The 16,968-nt window shown below is 39.1% G+C and overlaps 1 protein-coding gene across 2 annotated transcripts; it reads right to left on the bottom strand.

The window, feature by feature from the left end:
* Positions 1-2,441: 2,441 nt before the first annotated feature.
* LOC139560048 (GRAM domain-containing protein 2A-like) lies at positions 2,442-15,463 on the bottom strand. 2 transcript variants are annotated; one of them, XM_071376538.1, is made up of 13 exons: positions 15,258-15,463; positions 12,493-12,654; positions 12,318-12,378; positions 12,074-12,146; positions 11,606-11,709; positions 10,445-10,534; positions 10,273-10,338; positions 9,954-10,052; positions 9,592-9,673; positions 9,379-9,459; positions 9,042-9,141; positions 3,346-3,456; positions 2,442-2,934 (listed from the first exon to the last, which is right to left on the bottom strand). In XM_071376538.1, exons 1-13 carry the CDS (start codon positions 15,296-15,298, stop codon positions 2,913-2,915), a joined length of 1,092 nt encoding a protein of 363 aa, XP_071232639.1. In that variant the 5' UTR covers positions 15,299-15,463; the 3' UTR covers positions 2,442-2,912. The 2 variants fall into 2 exon arrangements, with proteins under 2 accessions (XP_071232639.1, XP_071232640.1); XM_071376539.1 differs by lacking the exon at positions 2,442-2,934 and having other exon boundaries at positions 3,342-3,456.
* Positions 15,464-16,968: the final 1,505 nt, after the last annotated feature.

Raw genomic sequence — 16,968 nt, 5'->3', positions numbered from 1 at the left:
TCTTATTTATGGGCTTCATAGCAAAGGGGGTGAATACATATGCACGCACCGCTTGTCCTTTAAAAAAATTGTAGATTATTTTAAAACAAGTTATTTTTTTCATTTCACATCACCAATTTGAACTGTTTTGTGTATGTCCATTACATGAAATCCATATAAAAGTCTATTTAAAATTTAAATTACAGGTTGTAATGCAACAAAATAGGACAAACACCAAGGGGGATGAATACTTTTGCAAGGTACTGTAGGCTACTGTTATAGATAGTAGGCTACATTGCGTAATGAAACAATCCCAAGTAAACTAGTGATTTGAAGGTGGACTGTGTAACGTTTGTCGTCGGAATGAGACCAAGGTGCAGCGTGGTAGGCGTACATTCTTCTTTAATTGAAATGTACACCAAAAAACAATAAACAATACAACGCCCGAACAGCTTCGTCGTGCAAACTACATGCACTCAAAACAAAGACAAGATCCCACACTGAAGGACGGAAAAAGGACTGCCTAAGTATGATTCCCAATCAGAGACAACGATAGACAGCTGCCTCTGATTGGGAACCACACTCAGCCAAAAACAAAGAACTAGAAAACATAGAAATAAAGAAACTAGAATGCCCACCCTAGTCACACCCTGGCCTAACCAAAATAGAGAATAAAAAACTCTCTATGGCCAGGGCGTGACAGACTGTCTGTATTAGTTGGCATTAACCACTACATGATGGGTGTCCTTATACTGGGATGGTTGAGCTAACGTGCGCTAATGTGATTAGCATGACTGTTGTAAGTAACAGCAAACTTTACAGGACATAGACATGTTGTATATATGGGCAGAAAGCTTAAATTCTTGTTAATCTAACTGCACTGTCCAATTTACAGTAGCTATTACAGTGAAAAAATACCATGCAATGGTTTGAGAGTGCACAAGAACAAAAAACTTTTATCACAGCAACTGGTTTGATATATTCACCTCTGAAGGTAAATAATGTTCTTACATTCAGTAATCTTGCTCTGATTTGTCATTCTGAGAGTCCCAAAGATAAAATGTAGTATAGTTTTGTTGGATAAAATACATTTTTATATTCAAATGTAGGAACTGGTTTCTACAGTTTGAACCCCTGCTGTCTCTGGCTCTACACCCACCCCGTCCGGCCATCTAGATGTGTGAAAGTTAGTTTATAAGCTAATGATCCGTCATGTATGACATTCCTGGGAGTGTGTGAACTTACATTTTAGTATTACCATATGATTTTTGTATGTTACCTACAGTTATGTCATTGAAATCAATTGACCAATTCGGCACATTTTGGTAGACTTGATACAAAATATTGTCCAGTATTGCCATGCTTCACTGGATCAATCTGAAACTTTGCACACACTGCTGCCATCTAGTGGCCAAAATCAAAATAGTGCCTAAACTGCAATAATACGTTATGGCCTTTCTCTTGCATTTCAAAGATGATGTTTTTGTTTGCATTATCTTTTACCAAATCTAATGTGTTATATTCTCCTACATTATTTCACATTTCCACAAACTTCAAAGTGTTCCCTTTCAAGTGGTATCAAGAATGTGCATGTCTTTGCTTCAGGTCCTGAGCTACAGGCAGTTAGATTTGGGTATGTCATTTTAGGCGAAAATTGAAAAAAGGGTATGATTCTTAAGGGGTAATAGACTGGTTTTTCACAACTCTCTATCCGAGCCAGGAGAGAGCGCAAGGACTACTCATGTCATGCACGTTCAGTTAGGCCATAAAAGACAGTTGTATATTTAAAAAATATATTGGTAACTGATTAGTATGCTGTTGCATCGGAAATCAATTTTACGATCTGCAATGTTTGAATTTCCAACTTTAATTATAGAATAAGTAATTACATTATAGGCGCCAACAGACACATTATTGCCTCCAGACAACAGACACCATGGAGGAGGCATGAAATGTTTAGGCTTAGTTTGAGAAAATGACGACCAAATAGGACTAACAATAATCATTTATCCATTAGCTAAAGCAAAGCTCTAGGCAACATGCCCTGGCACCTCAGAAAGCCTAGAATCGATTCAAATAGACAGCCGCATAGACATGTTGAAATTTCAGCACCATGGACAGCAATCAGTAGTGTATACTTTGTGAGTGGCTGTCTGGCTGATGCATTCTATTTCATTTTAGGAAGGGGAGGGGCGGAACTCCGACCTTGCAGGGGTCCAGAGAAACTGCTTTATGCCAGTGATCAATCCATTTTAGTTAATAGGGTGACATTCAAGAACGGTATTAAGAAGAAAACATATATTTTTAATGTTTAGAAGTAGCCTTTTTTCAAATACATGATTTTATAGATTGGAAGTATACTACACTAATAATTGTGTACAGTAGGTTTTATTTGGTTTTGAGGAGAATGTGCCCCCTGCTGGCCTGTTTGTGCCACTGACAGTTAGACAAGTTCTCTAAAATGAATTTGCAAGGAAATTTGCTGACTTTAATTACTTTAAAGAATAACACAATTTACAGCAAGACAATGAAACAGGCATAACCAGTTGAGCTGAGACAAACAAATAGAGCAGGAAGACAATTTATTTTAGGAGTGGACTGCGACAGCCTGAAATCAAATTCTACGAAATATAGGCTACCAAGAAAAAGATAAAAAGGCATGTTGCTTTGTGTGAAGTCAACATTTTCCACATTTCTGAGAAACACCACTAGGGGGTGCTAGAGTCGTAGATTCTAAGTGATCTGTCTCCTCAACAGATCGGGAGGATCCACAAATACATACTGAATATATTAAGAATGGTCCATCTTACGAGTCACAAGACGACGTGAAATTGAGACCCTTTATACAGTAAGTGGATCTGCGTAGTTTGTTGTACTGTGGCTTTGGACAAACAGTCTTGCTCTTTATTCTTCTTGCTGTATGTCTCTGCAGACTACGTTTCCTTGTACCTGTATCTGTGAATGAGGAAGGAGCAGCGAGAGGACACATATTAGTAAAGTGAAGATTCAAATTTCCACAAGGGGTGTTCCTGTAGTTAGGGTTATGTATAATAATAGTGGAGTGAATTCTGGAAAAACAAGTGACATTCCTCCGGGGGCGTTTATCTTCTAACCTCCTGCGATTGCTGCTGCTGATGTACTGTAGCCATGATGTCAGAGAACACTCTGTCTACACAACCGGTTTGAGCTAGCTTGCCTTATCCTCATGCATGCATGCTTCACCATAAATAGTTTAATGGTTTTTCATTTGAGAAGTGGCTTCCTTTTTTCATGTAAAAGTTTGGAGTTTTTTTTAAGGTGCTTGATAGTATCACAATGGGGACCAGTAATCTGTGGAAAACCACCCCGTGATGCGTGTTTGCTCACTCTCTGTGGTGTATGGAGAACTCAGGCAGCGCCCCTAGGGAACTCAGCTGCTCCTCCAGCGCTAAGATCCGCAGGCCGATGTACCCTGACGACAGCAGTAGAAACACCACCCTACACACACACACACACACACACACACACACACACACACACACACACACACACACACACACACACACACACACACACACACACACACACACACACACTTATGTACTGTACACATAAAGCAAAATAACTAAGGAAGTGTTTCCTCCCTAATCTTTATTGTTTATACTGTTGAATACTGTTTTATCGCACATGAAAGGTAATCTCTCTACAGTGATATGTGTGATATAAAATCTAACACAGTCTATATAAATCTATCACAATTAGGTGTAATTCAATATGAATTGATTAATCCCCTGAAGGGCAAATAGAAAGTATTGTCAGAGCACAAACACGCAATTACATGTATCCTTCACAGTTCACAGGCAACTAATGAAAGAGAAACCACAGGAGGAAGTTGCAAGGAAAACCTATCTACTATAGGCCTTGGAGGTTGGATAACATAAAAAGAAGAAACTGTGAGAGGAACCAGACTCTAAAGGGAGAGCCCATTATTTTGTTCACAGTACATACAGTATGAATGAAGTTCACAGTACATACAGTATGAATGAAGTTCACAGTACATACAGTATGAATGAAGTTCACAGTACATACAGTATGAATGAAGTTCACAGTACATACAGTATGAAAGAAGTTTACAGTATGAAAGAAGTTCACAGTACATACAGTATGAAAGAAGTTCACAGTACATACAGTATGAAAGAAGGTCACAGTACATACAGTATGAAAGAAGTTCAGAGTACATACAGTATGAAAGAAATTCACAGTACATACAGTATGAAAGAAGTTCACAGTACATACAGTATGAAAGAAGCTCACAGTACATACAGTATGAAAGAAGCTCACAGTACATACAGTATGAAAGAAGCTCACAGTACATACAGTATGAAAGAAGTTCACAGTACATGCAGTATGAAAGAAGTTCAGAGTACATACAGTATGAAAGAAGTTCAGAATACATACAGTATGAAAGAAGTTTACAGTATGAAAGAAGTTCAGAATACATACAGTATGAATGAAGTTCAGAGTACATACAGTATGAAAGAAGTTCACAGTACATACAGTATGAAAGAAGTTTACAGTATGAAAGAAGTTCAGAATACATACAGTATGAATGAAGTTCAGAGTACATACAGTATGAAAGAAGTTCACAGTACATGCAGTATGAAAGAAGTTTACAGTATGAAAGAAGTTCAGAATACATACAGTATGAATGAAGTTCACAGTACATACAGTATGAAAGAAGTTTACAGTATGAAAGAAGTTCAGAATACATACAGTATGAATGAAGTTCAGAGTACATACAGTATGAAAGAAGTTCACAGTACATACAGTATGAAAGAAGTTTACAGTATGAAAGAAGTTCAGAGTACATACAGTATGAAAGAAGTTCACAGTACATACAGTATGAAAGAAGTTAACAGTACATGCAGTATGAAAGAAGTTCAGAGTACATACAGTATGAAAGAAGTTCAGAATACATACAGTATGAATGAAGTTCAGAGTACATACAGTATGAAAGAAGTTAACAGTACATGCAGTATGAAAGAAGTTAACAGTACATACAGTATGAAAGAAGTTCAGAGTACATACAGTATGAAAGAAGTTCAGAGTACATACAGTAAGAAAGAAGTTCAGAGTACATACAGTATGAAAGAAGTTCAGAGTACATACAGTATGAAATAAGTTCACAGTACATACAGTATGAAAGAAGGTCACAGTACATACAGTATGAAAGAAGGTCACAGTACATACAGTATGAAAGAAGCTCACAGTACATACAGTATGAAAGGTCCCGTGTGGCTCAGTTGGTAGAGCATGGCGCTTGCAACGCCAGGGTTGTGGGTTCATTCCCCACGGGGGGACCAGGATAAATATGTATGAACTTTCCAATTTGTAAGTCGCTCTGGATAAGAGCGTCTGCTAAATGACTTAAAAAATGAAAGAAGCTCACAGTACATACAGTATGACCATCTGGAGAACATAGTGTGCTTCGAAAACCAGATCCATCTACAATGCCTTCCTATTCATACCCCTTGACTTATTCCACATTTTGTTGTTTTACAGCCTGAATTCAAAATTGATTAAATATTAGTTTTTCTCACCCATCTACACACAATACCCCATAATGACAAAGTGAAAACATGTTTTTAGAAATGTTAGCAAATTGATTGAAAATATAATACAGAAATATCTAATTTACATACGTATTCACGCCCCTGAGTCAATATTTTGTAGAAGCACATTTGGCAGCAATTACAGCTGAGAGTCTTTCTGGGTAAGTCTCTAAGAGCTTTCCACACCTGGATTGTGCAACATTTGCCCAGTATTCTTTTAAACTCTGTCAAATTGGTTGTTGATCATTGCTAGACTACCATTTTCAGGCCTTGCCATAGATTTTCAGGTAGATTTAATTCAAAACAGTAACTCAGCCACTCAGGAACATTCACTGTCTTCTTGGTAAGCAACTCCAGTTTAGATTTGTCGCTTTTACGTTTTTTATTTAACCTATATTTAACTGAGCAAGTTAGTTAGGAACAAATTCTTATTTACAATAAAGGCTTACCCTAACCCAGATGACGCTGGGCCAATTGTACGCCACCCTATGGGATTCCCGATCATGATCGGTTGTGATACAGCCCAGGATCAAACCAGGGTCTGTAGTGACGCCTCTAGAACTGAGATGCAGTGCCTTAGACCGCTGCGCCACTCAGGAGCTCAAAGATGAATTAATCTCCCAGTGTCTGTTGGAAAGCAGTCTGAACCAGGTTTTCCTTTAGGATTTTGCCTTAGCTCCATTCTGTTTCTGACATTATGTAGAGTGGTACTCAGTAATGTGTTGTATTGGATTTGCCTCAAACATAACACTTTGTATTCAGGACTAAAATTGAATTGCTTTGCCACATTTTTTGCAGTATTACTTTAGTGCCTTGTTGCAAACAGGATGCACATTTTGTAATATTTTTTACACTCTGTACAGTTTTTCATTACAGGTTAGTATTGTGGAGTAACTACAATGTTGTTGATCCATCCTAATTTTTCACCTATCACAGCCATTAAACTCTGTAACTGTTTCAAAGTTACCATTGGCCTCCTGGTGAAATTCCTGAATGGTTTCCTTCCTCTCCGGCAACTGAGTTAGGAAGGACGCCTGTATCTTTGACTGGGTTTATTGATACACCATCCAAAGTGTAATTATACTGAACAAAAATATAAATGTAACATGCAACAATTTCATTAATTTGACTGAGTTACAGTTCATGTGAGGAAATCAGTCAATTAAAATAAATGCATTAGGCCCTAATCTATGGATTCCACATGAGTGGGAATATAGATATGCATATGTTGGTCACAGACACCTTAAAAAACATGCACCTCCCAATGGGCCTCAGGATTTGGTCACAGTATTTTTGTGCATTCAAATTGCTATTGAAAAAATGCAATTGTGTTTGTTGTCTCAAGTTTATGCCTGCCCACACCATAACCCCACCGCCACCATGGGGCACTCTGTTGACAACCGCTCGCCACAAGACGCCATACACGTGGTCTGCGGTTGTGAGGTTGGTTGGACGTACTGCCAAATTCTCTAAAACGACGTTGGAGGCAGCTTATGGTAGAGAAATTGACATTAAATTCTCTGGCAACAGCTCTGGTGGACATTCCTGCAGTCAGCATGCCATTTGCATGCTCCCTCAACTTGAGACATCTGTGGTGTTGTGTTGTGTGACAAAACTGCACATTTTAGAGTGGCCTTTTATTGTCCCAAGCACAAGGTGCACCTGTGTAATAATCATGCTGTTTAAATCAGCTTCTTGATATGCCATACTTGTCAGTTGGATGGATTATTTTCGCAAAGGAGAAATGCTCACTAACATGGATGTAAATAAAATTGTGCACAACATTTTAGAGAAATAAGCTTTTTGTGCGTATGGAAAATGTATTTCAGCTCATGAAACATGGGACCAAGACTTTACATGTTGTGTTTATATTTTTGTTCAGTGTAGTAACTTCACCATGCTCAAAGGGATATTCAATGTCTGCTTTTTTACCCACTTACCAATAGGTGCCCTTATTTGCGTGGCATTGGAAAAGCTCCCTGGTCTTTGTGGTTGAACCTGTGTTTGAAATTCACTGCTTGACCTAAGGAACCTTACAGATAATTGTATGTGTGGGGTACAGAGATGAGGTAGTCATTCATAAATCATGTTATTGCACACAGAGTGAGTCCATGCAACTTATTATGTGACTTGGTGAGCACATTTTTACATAACAAAGGGGTTGAATACTTATTGACTCAAGACATTTCAGCTTTACATTTTTTATTAATTTGTAAAAAATGTGAAAAACATAATTCCACTTTGACATTATGGGGTATTGCAATTTAATCCATTGTAAATTCCGGCTGAAACACAACAAAATGTGTAAAGAGTCAAGGGGTGTGAATACATTCTGAAGGTACTGTATCTTACCATCTCTCCAGGAATTAACCTCATATAAACATCAGATGGCTCCTAACCAATCCAGAAAGACAACATACCTAGGCAGACAGACTGTTAGGCAGACACCTGCATTTCCTTGAAAAGGTGATTATATAGCCAAAGGGACCAGGAAATCTGGTCACAATACGTATACGATGGATAGATAAGAGACACATTTGAAAATCATGTGTAGACGCACGTCTGAAAATGGACAAAATCAGAACAAAGCACTCATGAGAGCGCTAGATAAATGTAATAAAATAAAATCAAACTGTATTTGTCACATGCGCCGAATACAACGCCTTAATTTGAAAAGCTTACTTACACGCCCTTAGCCAACAATGCAGTTAAGAAAATTAAGAGCTAACAAAATATTTACTAATTAAACTAAAGTAAAACAAATAAGAATTACACAATAAAATAACAATAACGAGGCTATACAGTGCATTCGGAAAGTATTCAGACCCCTTCCCCTTTTCCACATGTTGTTACGTTACAGTCTTATTCTAAAATTGATTAAATTAAACCATTTCTTCTCAATCGACACACAATACCCCCTAATGACAAAGCAAAAACAAAAAACAAAAAACAGAAACACCTTATTTACATAAGTATTCAGACCCTTTGCTATGAAACTTGAAATTGAGCTCAGGTGCATCCTGTTTCCATTGATTATCCTTGAGATGTTTCTACAACTTGATTGGAGTCCACCTGAGGTAAATTCAATTGAGTGGACATGATTTTGAAAGGCACACTCCTGTCTATACAAGGTCCCACAGTTGACAATGCATGTCAGAGCAAAAACCAAGCCATGAGATCGAAGAAATTGTCCGTAGAGCTCAGAGACAGGATTGTGTCGTTGCACAAATCTGGGGAAGGGTACCAAAACATTTCTGTAGCATTGAAAGTCCCCAAAAACACGTTGGCCTCCATCATTCTTCAATGGAAGAAGTTTAGAACCACCAATACTCTTCCTAGAGCTGGCCGCCCATCAGCCCTCGTGGCAGTGTGTGGATAAGATAAGAGGTGAGGGAAGGGCTTCAGTACATTGAGAGGATGGAGAGGTAGAGAGACGGCGGAGAGAAAGACAGAGAGGTGGATGGTACTCACAGAAACAGATAGATGGAGAGGAGGACGTTGAGGTTGCTCATCTCTCTGATGAGGAGGAGGGATTTAATCCTTTCAGTGACTCTCCAAAAACACGAGTTAGCTGATCCAGAGAAGAAAAAAATTGATTAAATGGATTGCTTGCCGTTTGGGGTTTTAGGCTGGGTTTCTGTACAGCACTTTGTGACATCAGCTGATGTAAGAAGGGCTTTATAAATACATTTGATTGATTTGATTGATTATTCAAACATTTAAGTGTGTGTGTGGTATATGTGCACGTGTGTGTGGTTGCACGTATGTGGGTGTGTGTGTTTGTGGTGGTCAGTGTGTGTTTAACTACCCGAGTCTTCCTCCTCTGTGAATGTGAACTGATCATCCTGGTCTTTGCTGATGCTGCTTCTAGGAGTGGAGCTGTCCCTCCCTGAGGAAGATGAGCATGCATTTATCAATCATTGTTCTATTACAACGTAACATAATATTCTCTTTTATGTCCTCTGTTATTCCTATTCTCCCTCCTTTCTTTCTCCTGTCTCTTCCGGAAACATCCTAATACCTCTGCTGGGCAGGTCAGAGTAGACGGTCTCTTTAGGAAGGCTCTGCTCCATACTGTCCTCCAGGCTAGAGTGGCTGGATATCTGTGGGCAGGGAAGGGTTAGAATGAAAAGGAAATGATGCTTGTGTGTCTGATCATGACAAGCCCATGATTTATCTTAGTGGTGTCTTAATTCATTCCACACAAAATCAAATTGAAAGTGAGTTCTGGAAAGTGAAAGGGAATTCTTTGACATCACTAAGTGCAAAGTGCGGATCAACCATGAGGAACCATAGATAGGTGTGTCAACAAAGGACAGACATTTGTCATAACCAGTCAAAGTAGAACTGGGCAGTACATGGTGGGACATGATGGGGTCTTACCGTGTCTATGTCCTGATTCACGTCGTCAACACCGTTCTCTCCTGGCGAGACGTGGGAACTGCTGTTACCATTCTCCCCCTGCTGCTGTGTGAACACAGTCTGACACACAATGCAGTGTGTTAAAGAATATTCATCTTTGGTGAAAAGAGAAGAAAGAAAGTAGAGGACAATTGCAGATGATGGATAAGGAGATAGAAATGAGGTGAATAAGACGGGAGAGAGAAAGACGGGAGATAGTTATATAGCAAAAGGAAGAGAGAGCGAGAGAGAGAGAGAGCGAGCGAGAGAGAGAGAGAGGTCAGAGATCATGTGGGTATACCTGTGCACACACAGACTGCAGGATTTTGTAACACACTTGCCGGTTCCGCAAAGACACCAACAAATACTGAAAACATAGACAAAACAGAATAAGGGACTACACAACAACCCACATGCACAGACACATGCACTCAAACAAAGACTAACAGGGCCACTGTGGGTTTGTTTCTGACCTTGTCTCCATCCGTAGTGTGGATGGAGAGCATAGACAAGGCTGAGTTCTGCTTTTTCACTTCCTTAATGCTGGACACGTGAACCACCACCTACAACAACAAACAGGTACCACATCAACTTCACACATAACACAGAAAGAAACAGGTACAAAATCAACTTCACACATAACACAGAAAGAAACAGGTACAACATCAACTTCACACATAACACAGAAAGAAACAGGTACAACATCAACTTCACACAGAAAGAAACAGGTACAACATCAACTTCACACACAACACAGAAAGAAACAGGTACAACATCAACTTCACACACAACACAGAAAGAAACAGGTACAACATCAACTTTACACACAACACAGAAAGAAACAGGTACAACATCAACTTCACACACAACACAGAAAGAAACAGGTACAACATCAACTTCACACAGAAAGAAACAGGTACCACATCAACTTCACACACAACACAGAAAGAAACAGGTACAACATCAACTTCACACAGAAAGAAACAGGTACCACATCAACTCCACACACAACACAGAAAGAAACAGGTACGTATGTATTGTGTCATTTTGGAGTCACTTTAAAAAAAAATCTCAAATAACAATAGAATATGTTTCTAAACACTTCAAAATAACTGCATTGATTATGAATAATCCTGAATTAAATTGTGAAACAAAGTTACAGATGCCAAAATATCATACCCCTAAGACATGCTAACCTCTCACCATTACGAATAAGGGAAGTTAGCATTTTTTGGAGGGGGGTTGATATTTGTGGGTCTGTAACTTTCTCACTCATCAACAAATTTGTAGAGTCACAAGCTTGATGCTGTCATTGCGTACTATGCATATGGGACCAAATACTTCACGTTTACCTACTTTAAAAAACACATATAAGTGAATTTGTCCTGATACTGTTGTTCCCTTAAAATGGAGGGACTATGTATGTACAAAAAGTGCTGTAATTTCTAAACGGTTACCCCGATATGGATGAAAATACCCTCAAATTAAAGCTGACAGTCTGCACTTTAACCCCATAGTCATTGTTTGGAGTATAAAATATAGAGTATAGAGCCAAAAGGAAAAAAAATGATTCACTGTCCCAATAATGATGGAACTTGGCGTTGGCGAACTTGGCGTTATCTACTCTCTCTTACCTTGGTGTCTTTGAGGAGTACGGAGGAGTAGAAACACACATAGTTGACAGACACAAATAGCTTCCCATGATACAACACTTCCTTCTGCAGGGCACAGGTGAACGCTGAAAACACAAGCAGAGAACAGTGCCAAATGAGAGAGACACAGAGAGTTTCTGAATGAAACGTCCCTTTTCCCAGAATACAGTGTGATGTTCTGTATGCCGTCCTAAGCAGCTGAGGGCACATGTTAACATATTGTGCAAAGTGAGTGAATAAGTATTTTAATGTAATTAGTTGTTAGCAAGGAGCACAATGTACAGGTCGTGGAATTAATTATATTGAATGTCCCAATGCATTCATTATTATGTCGACTCCATAAGCAAACATGCAAGACATGAATCCACACGCAGCCCAGACAAACAATCAATGGACAACGACAAGATCATAAATAAGTTACACACTCCCCATGTACTGATATCAACTCACCATGAGTTAGTTTCTCCTCTGCAGGAATGTCTTCGAAGAGTTTGTGAAAGGCTTTGTTGTACTTCACAAAGCTCTACAAGAGAGAGAGAGGAAATGGAATGAATGAATCAATCAACCAATTCATGAATGAATCAATCATTCAATCAGGACATATTTCCGAGCCAGATCCAAGAACCCAAACATGTAGTGGAGAAGGAGCAATAGTATCTGCAGGGTGTTGTACTCTACATTTAAATGTGCTTACGTTTTTGGTGATGGTGACGCCATCAGGCCGATGGAAGCTCTCCTCCTCTATGGTCTGTGACCTGTGTATAGGGAGATCACAATTACACACGCACATATGGACTTCGAGGGTTTCGTTTCCCCCAGTCCAAGTCCTGTTCTAGTCATTGTACTTGCTTTCATAAGTAACCTCTGACCTGAGTGAGTTGCTCCTGTTCAGGCTGCATCCCAGCTCCTGTGTTTCTAGCTGTGCCTCCTCTAGACTGTGGCTTTTCCTCCTCTCTCCACTCTTCTTAGGCCTACTGCGGCTGCCTCTCCTCTGGTCCAGCAGACTACCTCCATCACCATCCTCCAGGGACCTGGAGGAACAGGACACTAAACGGTCATAGAGTGTCGCCACCTGGGTCTGTAAACACTTTCTGTTTAGAGGTCATACTTAGCTATTTGCATATTTACCTACGGTATAGGTCTTACTTTGTAATTAACATAAAGTTGTGGTTTGAATTTAAATTCACCTACCCATGGGCATAGTTTTGTCTTCTGGTGAAAGCTGCTCTAACAATTATTTAATACAGAAGCAATTAGGGTTAAGTGCCTTGCTCAAGGGCACACTGACAGATTGTTCACCTAGTTGACTCGGGCATTCGAACCAGCAACATTGTGGTTACTGGCCCAATGCTCTTAACCAATAGGCTACCTGTTATTTACATTCACATCATCTACTTGATACCATCAGACAACCATAAAGAGGAGTTCAACGGTTGGCAGAGCAGTTCTAGCTCATAGTCGATAAGATAGTCAACAACACCTTAACGGTTAAATGAGTGGTCTAAAACATATGTGGCATCCAGGTCAAAGGAAGATTTGCTATTATTTGCATTTTAAATGATCAAAACATGTCACATGCAAAGTGTGTGTTATACGATGTTTAAGTTCCCCCACCTGAGGCTGGGAGAAAGCAAACAATGGAAATTGAATATACATGTATCTTTGTTAATCCTGTTCCATCACTATACATTAATTATTGTGCCACTCCTTACAGACAATATAGGCCTAATAGAAACAAAAGCTACTACATTTACAGCTCAAAAAGTCAAACTTCAATGTGAATGTGCAAATAAAATGCACAAAATCATCACAGAATTAAAGAGTCCTCAAAACAATCTTTATGCAAAAAAGGCTTGAGTATGTACATCTCCACTACAGAAAGCGGATTCACCTCCTCCCGAATAGACCAGCCTGTCATTTCTGAGTCTGGATAAGGACCAACAAATGTAAGTATTTGTTTGAAACGTGTGCCTTTTATTAGGCTTGTCAAAAATATATTGTCAAGTCATGAATTGGATTAATTATTGATTGAAAATCTATGCTTACGCTATATATATACAAAATAAAGATTATATTAAAACTACAACAAACAAAGCAATAAGATATAATACAAAACAACCTGTTTGTATCTCATAAATGACTAAAGAAATAGGAAGTTGTTAATTTTCACCTAATCTTAAAAAATTACAAATAAATAAAGACAAGGGCCCTGAAGGGTATGGCTGCAACGCATTTTGGTGGAACGTAAACAAAACAGCCTGGTCTCATAGAACAGATGTAACATAGTAAACGAAAATCCAGGACATTGAAATTAGTACGATATGTTACATTTGGTATGGTTACATAAGAAGGTTGATCAATTTTACTGCAGTGGGCTAAATCAGGGTCACAGAGAGTGTTTCTTGGTAGTCTTAAACAAATCTACTTTGAAGCAAAAGTACACATCTCACACACATGGTTATGGTCTTAAAGAAAATAAGTCACCTGTACCATGTTAGCTATAGATTTGAAAGGTATTATATTATTATATTATATTAAGGTATTATATACATCACAGAAGACTGAAATATAACAAAACCGGTCGACATAAAAACTTCAGATTTTCAGCAGGTTTTTGAAATAATGTTTATTACAAATATTAATAACATTCCACCCAGGAGGCCACTAGGTCATTTGATTGCAGGAAAGGGATTTATTAAGTCAAAAACGAAAGGTGGGTGGTTGGTCGGGGTGGATGGGTTGGCATACAACGCAAACGTCTAGCAACTCAAAGGTTGCTTGTTTGAATCTCATCACGGACAACTTGAGCATTTTAGCTAATAAGCAACTTTGCAACTACTTACTACTTTTTAGCTACTTTGCAACTACTTAGCATGTTAGCTAACCATTCCCCTAACCTTAACCCTTTAAGATAACACCTGACCATAACCCTAACCTTAACCTTAACCTCAACCCTAACCTTAACTCCTAGTCTAGCTAACATTAGCCACCTAGCTAACGTTAGTGTAAGCCACCTAGCTAATGTTAGCCACAACAAATTGGAATTCTTAACATATCAGACATGTTGCAAATTCATAACATATTAAACAAATTGAAAATCATAACAAACATATCATACAAATTGTAATTTGTAACATATCATACAAAATGGATGATGGACATCCAAAAATGTATACGTTACATACCAATCTTAAACATATCATACTAATTTTAGTGTCCTGGCTTTTCGTTTACTAAGTTACATCCACCCCTGAGTCCAAATTATAGCGACACACAAGTTCCCTTCCTTCCTTCCCTCTCTTTCTCCACTCAGGTGAATCCTCCATTCAGATTAACCCACTTGTGAAACTGCAATTAATACAAGCTGAATTGCCCAAAGCCCATATGGCTGTGTTCTAATCCATGTGGTATGTACTACTGTATGTTTGAGGACTGTACAGTATTCATTACTGTAATATCCTAATAGAAAATCCAATAAGATTATGTTAAGGGACATTCCAACTTCCTAATGTAAACATAAACATTGGAGACGGTCTCTACAGCTGGAGTTTAACTGAGCCTGTCAATAACTGTACAGAAACAATGCATAATAATAAATCACTTATTTAAAAAAGTTTGATTGGTTGATACTCACACTGAGCTGTCAAGGGAGAACCTCCGGTGCTTCATGTTCATGGTCTGGAGTGGTTAAATGTCTCACACACTCCCCCACGCACACTCACACTGAGCTCCTCTCCACTCCACCCTTCTGTACTTCACTGACTGTGTCGGTGTGAACCGACTCTCTCACACACACTTAGCCACCAATGTGCTGCAGTATACGCCCAGCCTGTCTCTCTAGTTTCCTACCTGGCTTTAGCCCACAGAGAGAAGCAGCTGATAGATGGCTAGAGGCAGAGACAGCCTTCTCCTGTTACCAGCCTATCCTCTTCAAGCTTATTGTTGGCATCATCTATCAATTTCTGGGGGCGGGAATACCATTCAAGCTTAACCAATCAACTTTGGAGGCCCGAGCCTGCTGCCGGTGCTACTTGCACACACCTCTGCTGCTTGTGGAAACGGTTGCTACAGGTGTTGTAACAATCCTACTCCCACCCACAGGTTAGTGCTGGGTAAATCATACACATAATGCATGAATCAAAATACAAACGCAAACACATGTCACGTACACTACACACACAGCTGTTTGACCCAGTGGGTGTGTAAACTTGGTTTGAGCTTTTTCTAGTTGTCCGTTTGCGTTTTACTCAGTTTGTTCAGAACCCAACGTTACAATGCAGATTCTTAAAAATTGCGGGTGTAGTATAGCATTCTTGTTTGATGTTTGAAAGAGGCGGATACATGTTTTCCCTGAAAACCACTTTATCATCATGACAAAGACATTTTTGAGTTTGAGGAAATTCAGCCAAAGCTGTATCTGTCTGGCCATGATAATAAATAATGCTCTATAGCAGGGGTTCTTAAACTTGTTCAGCCTGGGACCCAAATGAGAAATGCAGTGTTTTCCTGGGTCCCAAGCTTAGGAAAATATGCAACTATACATAAATATCGGTACATTTCATTGGCCTTATGCCTAAAACAAGTGCAATATAGACAAAAACAAATAACAATGAAATGAAATATCTATATCTATGATCTATTATCTAATATCTATTAATGTTTATTTTCCCCCATTAAAAACACTCTTACATATCTGTCTAGGTTGGAACTGTTGCTGTTAAAATACAATACATCATTTTCATTCTGAACTGGAATAAACGGATTGATCACATCACACAGATGTAGACCAGAAAACACACACACACACAGTAATAATGAGAGCATGTCTATTCTGGGCTCCGATTTTGACAGTACAACACTGAGGTGATGCTCAGCCTTGAAACTGTTTCTGTACTTGTTTTTTAAGTATGTCAGAGTTGAGAACTCTGATTCGCATAGGTATGTGGTGCCAAACTGAACCAGAAAATCTACTGCTTTCTCAGTCAGGCAGGAGACCACTTCCTGTGTCACGACTTCCGCCGAAGTCGGTCCCTCTCCTTATTCGGGCGGCGTTTGGCGGTCGACGTCGCCGGGCCTTCTAGCCATCGCCGATCCACTTTTCATTTTCCGTTTGGCCTTTGTCTTACACACCTGGTTTCAATCCCCCAATTACTTGTTCATTATTTAACCCTCTGTTCCCCCATGTTTGGTTGTGAGTAATTGTTTGTCTTGTATACGGTCCGTTATTGTGGGCTCGGTATATTGTATTGTGTTGTATTTGTGAATACTCTAGTAAATAGGTTGATTACTCATATCTGCTGTCCTGCACCTGACTCTCTACACCAGCTACACACAGGCCGATTACA

The sequence above is a fragment of the Salvelinus alpinus genome, chromosome 30 (genome assembly GCF_045679555.1).
Source record: "Salvelinus alpinus chromosome 30, SLU_Salpinus.1, whole genome shotgun sequence".
Lineage (NCBI taxonomy): Eukaryota > Metazoa > Chordata > Actinopteri > Salmoniformes > Salmonidae > Salvelinus > Salvelinus alpinus.
This window is presented reverse-complemented; position numbering and strand designations above follow the sequence as displayed.